This window comes from Pelodiscus sinensis, chromosome 1, assembly GCF_049634645.1.
Source record: "Pelodiscus sinensis isolate JC-2024 chromosome 1, ASM4963464v1, whole genome shotgun sequence".
Taxonomy (NCBI): Eukaryota; Metazoa; Chordata; order Testudines; family Trionychidae; genus Pelodiscus; species Pelodiscus sinensis.
The window spans coordinates 20,378,064-20,384,642 of record NC_134711.1 but is presented as its reverse complement, the minus strand read 5'-3'; the positions used below and the strand labels follow the sequence as shown (position 1 = coordinate 20,384,642).

General features: G+C 37.8%; 1 protein-coding gene across 2 annotated transcripts in view; it reads right to left on the bottom strand.

Annotated features, from left to right (window-relative positions):
• Positions 1-247: 247 nt before the first annotated feature.
• Positions 248-6,579, bottom strand: part of SEMA3C (semaphorin 3C) — a 185,386-nt gene continuing 179,054 nt past the window's right edge. For both annotated transcript variants that reach the window (XM_025181687.2, XM_075926424.1), the window contains exons 17-18: positions 6,311-6,441; positions 248-4,433 (exon numbers count right to left, since the gene is read on the bottom strand). In XM_025181687.2, the coding sequence (XP_025037472.2) occupies positions 4,020-4,433; positions 6,311-6,441 (545 nt within the window). In that variant the 3' untranslated portion in view covers positions 248-4,019. The remainder of the gene's footprint in view (positions 4,434-6,310; positions 6,442-6,579) is intronic.

The following is a 6,579-nucleotide window of genomic DNA, read 5'->3' as shown; positions in this document are numbered from 1 at the left end:
CCACCAAAAAAGTCACCATGGTCCTAGAGGCTCAATCTTGCCCTTAGAGTTACAATAATACTAAACTAATGGAATAAGGTATCACATGACCAAGAGGTCAAAAAAGACTTACTGCAAATCTTGAAACAAGCATGTTTTGCATGGTTTTATTGTAAAGTCATATGGGACAGCTGTTCCTCTGATAAGCAAGAAAGTTCTTGGTTGTTAACAAATATCTACAAAGGGAAAAGCAAAACAAATTCTGAAATGGTTTCAACACACTTTATTTTGTCAAGCAAATAATATTTTATGTATCCAATTAAATACCACTGTGTTAAACTACATTTTGTTTTTTTCTTTCACAAGATATAAGCAATATTCACTGTAATGACAGTTTCATCATGCTAGGAACTATACACATACATACACTTTTTTTTTTAAAAAAAAAAAGAGGGTTTCTGAATGAAAAACATTTATCTACAGTACCAAAGATTGCAAAGTACACATCGTTAAATCAGAATTTCAACAAACTTTACAAACTACACAAAATAAGAACAGCAAAAAAGTACACGTATGAAGTTCTTGACAGAGAACTTATTTTTAAATTTGGCAAAGTTATGTCTAGAAGGTGTTTCATTAAAAAAGGAATAAAATTATATACATTATTCAGTAATCTTCAAAATAGGAAGTTATTAAATAGCACAAATATCACAATCTTAAATGTCTATGTTACATACAAATGGGGATGTCTATTTTAAAAATTAAAAAATGTCTATCCTGTACATTTATGGCCAGGCCCTCAGAAGATGTAAATCTCTGTAGGTCTATGGACTTCAAGGAAGTTACAGCTATTTACATCTGCTGAGAATCTGCCCCCTAGCTATGCTGTACCCAGAGGAGATCTGCTAAAGTGTGGAAGGCAGTACCGGCTACACATTGGCAGAAGTTTGTTATGTATACACTTAAGTTTTCATGCAGCATAAAAATGTTAGTTTAAGTGTAATCCCTTAAACAGTCATACCATAAGAATTGTATGTGAAGCAGCTTTAAAAATATTATTTTATAATCATATGAAACTCAGAGCTATTCTGATTGTTTTAACTGAATCCCATATTGCCAGTATTCTGTTGAAAACAATGTAACTATCATTTTTGAGGCCTGATGGGGCCTATTAAAATATCACTATAGTCAACCACTCAAAGAATAAATTGAACACTTAAATACTTATTAAATGCCATATTTCACTGGAATCAATTATGAGCCTCACAACAGACATTAATGTTTTACTAACTGTGCAGTGAGTCTGCTGGATAACATTGGCAGAGCAAGTGTAGCATACAGTGTACATAAACTAATGTCAGTGTAGGAGGTAGTTTTGTTTTGTGGAGCCCCAAACAACTTTTTGGCTTGTAAATTAAGTATTGAATGATCAGAAAGTCTCCCATCCTACCCAAAAGATATTTCCTCCATTGCAAGACACTTGTCAAGCACTGATTTTCCTTCACTCATTTGTATTCAATCTTTGTAGACTCTACCCTGCCAGTTCTTGATCCTGATCCTGATCCAAGGCTCAATTAAATTAAATTAATGGATGTCTTCCCTTTGGTTTCCATGGGCTTTGGTTCAGGCCATTAAACACCAGTGTACATATCCACTAAAATGCATTTGGCCTTGATTCAGCAAAGCACTGAAGTACAGGCTCAGATTTAAGCATATGAGCTATCCATCCGTTTGTAAACAAAGCATTTGAGTGTGTGCCAAACTTACAGTGAAATATGAGTGAGTCCCACAGATGGCAATGGGGCATAAGCCTGGGCATCAGTAATCTGCAGAATCAAAGCATATTCCCCATCTCTTCTGTCACTGAAGTGCCTGATCGATACTACTTGCATCAGTTTGAAACCAGAACAATGCAAGTGTGGCAGATTCTGCATCACACTAGTGTAAATCTAGAATAATTCTACTTGCTTCAGTAGACTTTTCTCCCAATAGATACCAATAGGCATGGGATAAGAATCAGGCCCAAAGAACTCCCACTAACTATTTAAAAAACCATACAGTGAAAATAATAATGGGTAGAATAAGGGGTTCTCAAGCTTCATTGCTTTGCGACCCCCTTCTGACAACAAAACTTCACATACATTATCCCAGGAGGAGAGATTGAAGCCTGAGCCTACCTGAGACCCACTGCCCTGAGTGGGGGCAAAGCCAAAGCCTGAGCCCTACTGCCCCATGAAACCAATGCCCAAAGGCAAAGCCCTTGCCCCATTGCTTCAGCCTCAGGCAGGAGGGTCTGTAATGCAAGCCTTGCCACCCAGTGCTGAAGCCTTTAATCTGTGGTTTTGGCCTGGTCCCCAGCAAGTATAACTCCACCCCGGTGACCTCATTAAAATGGGGTTGTGATTCACTACAGGGTCCTGACCCACAGGCTTCAAACGGTTGATATAGATACTTTGAAGGCATCACTTTATTAGAAGTGCTGGATTTTTTTTTAGATCATCTCTGGGGTTAGAGGTTATTTTTCCTCAATTCGTAATAAAATTATCTTATGTTGGTTAAATATCTCATATCTTTAATTAGCTTATTTTGTTGCAGACAGCCATAAGATGTCACTTAGCTAAATATGAAATTCTGTAGTGCTAGCTGTGACTAATAACTGTCTTATGTGAGCAGTCCTACTGGATTGCAAGAAACTTCTCACATATGTAAGGGTAGCAGGATCAGCCCCTGGTATTTTGCATATGATTGAAAAATGGTGATTTTTTTTAACCAAGCTGAATGGATGTACGGACCGAAAAACATCCACCTAGTTTTCAACCAGTTCTATTATCATGTTACAAATTATCACTTTCATCAGAGTTGGTGGTGATTTTTTTGAATAATTTTTTTTTCTAAAAAATGTTTTTTGAAAATGAAAATTGCCCACAAAAATCTAGCTTTGAAATGTTCCTTTTATGGGGAGGGGACAAATTTTTATACATTTTTTTCCCCTTTCTAAATCTTCCTTTGTTTCCCCTTTTCAGCAACTCCTACCAACTGGGTTATTTAAAAGAGGGAAAGGATGAAAGAAACGGGAAACATTGAAAACTGAGAAAATTTTGAAATAAAGTATTTTTGGATATGTTATTAATGATTATTTTCCCTTACGTCTTTGAACTTGCTCTAACCTTTATCATTTGGGACATTATAAAATAAATCTGTGGTTCTAGTAGTTGAGGAAATGTAATATACATCCACATTCTGCTCACAGGAAGGTAACATTTTCAAAAGCACCTTGTGACTTAAATACTTTTGAAAACATTACTTATAATGTCCTCATGTTGCTTACAAAGCTATGCAGTTTTATTAGGCCAATATGCTAGTTGAGGTTATTATGAGCAGAGATATTTGTAAATGTAATCTCAAAATGTATTACAGCTCATATTATGACAGTAATTAATGTTTCCTGAAGTATAAAAGCATTTTTTTCTCCTTTTTGTCCTGCTTTTACTTTAATGTTACTTTCAGGTTTTTTTCTGTACTATCCACTTCTACTGTACTTTTCTTTTGCTAGCTTCTTAGCTACATGCACTTATGTGACATGTACAACAAAATGAAACTGTAAACCCAACATAGAACCGTAAACAATTAGAAACTCAGAGACTTAAATGCAGTGAAAGAAACACATGAGCATCTCCCATATCTGAACATCTACCTTAACCTAAATGGTCTCTTTTCCCTTCTGTTCTGTTTAATCCCAAAACTGCAAGTTAATGCACTGTTTTTTTTCTTTTAAACTATAAGTAAATATCAGTATATCAAATGGGTTAAGGTAAATATTCAGTTTTGCTGATGCAATAGGGGCCTACAAGTGCTAGTGAGCATCACACAAAGAAAATACTTCTTGTATATTTGCTTGAATTAATTTACACTGCATTTTACTGGGAGAAGGGTCATTTCTCAAGCTTGATTTACTAGTTTTTTTTTTAATATGCTCTCAACAGACAAACAAGAGCCCCTGCAGGGAGAACAAACATATATGCGACTACAAATAAAAAAAATTAAGATCCTGGTAATTGATTCCTTCTGTTCCTACTTTTCCTACTGTTAATCAGGGCCTTTAACTTGCCATAATCCCCTCTCATCTTCTGGGATTCTTCTCCATGCTGCCCTTGCTGTCTACTGTCTTTGCAGTATTGGTTAATCATCTGCATTTCTGAATGGGTGAAAGCCCCAATGAAGTCCTTTGGATGGAACTGCAGTGCTCGGACAGAGCTTGCCCAGGTCCAGGGGGACCACTTGTCAGTCATGAAGGCCACCATATCTGAATCTAACACTTTGAAATTGATCTTTGCTATGGTTTGCTTGAAGCTGTTCTCTGTTGCAATGCAGTGGTAAAGTCCTCTATCAGTATCCTGGACAGAGCGAATCAAGAGTCCTTGCTCAGTTGATATGATCCTTTCATTAAGTTTGACCTACAAAAGGCAAAATAAATGTGATGGGCCAGTTACTTAGACAAGACACATATAATATCTTTGGGTAATTCTCTTTTTAATGTGCTTGCTCTGTGGTGAGTTTTTCTGAAATGTATCTTTATTGTTTCAACAGTTACTATTAAAATTTGAGATGATCAAGCCATAGAGATCAACCTAGGCTCCTGGGAGGAGCCACATAACGCAAGATCTTCAACCACCTCCAAAGAGGGTAGACACCTGGAGGTAAAGAGACCAGCATTAGAAATCTGGTGAGCCTGCCCACTATCGTCAGAGTGTTCTGCTAACATCTGTGGAAAGGAAAATGGAGCCTCCAATACCGGTGGTTGTTGACTCACTGGACACTGGGTGGCTTTGTGCTAAATGCTTTATTTGGACACTGGCAATGGAAGGCAATTCTATGAGGAATTATATACCTAGTCTAGATTCTATAAAATGGTGTAAAAGTGTCTGTAGGAACAATGTTTTTCTGTATTGAGTTTTGCAGAGTTTTGGAGACATTTCTATAGCACATTATTCAATTTAGTTTCATGCCTATGACAGTTGATGAGGGTCTTTTTATTTCAATGTATTTCAATGTTGTGGCAAGTCACAAGTTGGCTGTGTCTACATTGACATTCCTTTCCGGAAAAGGGATGCTAATGAGACACATCGCAATTGCAAATCCGCGGGGGATTTAAATATCCCTCGCGGCATTTGCATTTACATGGCTGCCGCTTTTTTCCGGCTTGGGGATAAGCCGGAGAAAAGTGCCAGTCTAGATGCGATTCTCCGGAAAATAAGCCCTTTTCCGGAGGATCTCTTGAAAGTAGGAATAAGAGAATTCAGAGAGTTTCAGTGTAGCTGCAAAGAAACAACCCTCTGATCCTTTTGTGCTTCACCCGTTACTAATTCTAGCATGTGCTATCCCAACAGAACTGCAAAACAGAAACACAGAAAGGGACTCAGCTACAGTGCATGCTTTTTTCTTGAGTAAGGAATAAAGAATTGAATCTATACTGCTAGTACAAGGTTGAGTCTTCGCTGAATATGTCTAAGAAGCAGCATGTTTAATAAACACCTTATTATCTCTCTCTCTTATTTCATAGCGTGGTCTGACATTAGTGTAATATGTTCCATTATTTATATTCCATCACCTGCACCATGTTGCCATCTTATTCTTACAACAGATGTTCTTTTTTTTTCTTCAGAAAATATTTGCCTGAGATTTGAAATGGAAATAACTTTTCCTTTTTGTATCACTCAAGAGTGGCATTATTCTGTATGTTCAAGTGCTGAAACTTGAGTACCTTGGAGTGTGCAGCAGTAATGGAAAATGTGATTACACCACAGTGAGGAAAATGCCTGAAGCCTTAAGCATTTTTTGCTTGGGCTAATTTCTTAGGAAACCTGCCGAATTTCCTCTTACTCTCCCTTTTATTTTCTCCTCTGCATAAAGGTGCTGCTGTACCCAGACTGAGCTCTTTGATTTGACACATCTTGTTTCTTTTATGCCTGCTTCCTCAGATCACCACTGTGTTCTGACTGTACCAATATTCCCATTACAATCATCTTCTTCTGGAAGAAAGATTTTCTACTTGGTGTTTTGAATACGGTTGTAGGCTGGGGTTTTCCATGGAAATTAGGTGCCCAGCTCCTATGAAAAGTCAGCTGGAGCGAAGTGCCTTATTCACTTAAGTTCCTTTCAAAATCTCAGCTAAAATTCATAAGGACAGCTGGCCCGCCTCATGTCAAAACACTCAAATATGTTCATGCAACTTTCCTAACCTACTTCATCAGAACCATCCTGACTGAACCGCCCTGACTGAATGCACTTTCCCCCCTTTGATTGATTGGTGGTGCTGAACTGCATTACTCACCTCTTTCCTTCGGTCATTGTCTTTCTGTAAGAGCCATTTAATGGATGCCTGGGGAGATTTAGGGCTGCACTCAAGGAAGGTGGTGTTATTTTTCACACCATACTGGATAACTTCTGCGGCATTTCTGTATGCTAGGAAGCAAGAGAGGGCAGATAAGACCACTGTACTTCAGGTGCCTGATTCTGACTTGGAAAGCAAACATTTACGTGTCAGCAAAACTAGCAATCAAGGCTCCCTAATCTAGCTACATCGCACCCAATGTCAGACTC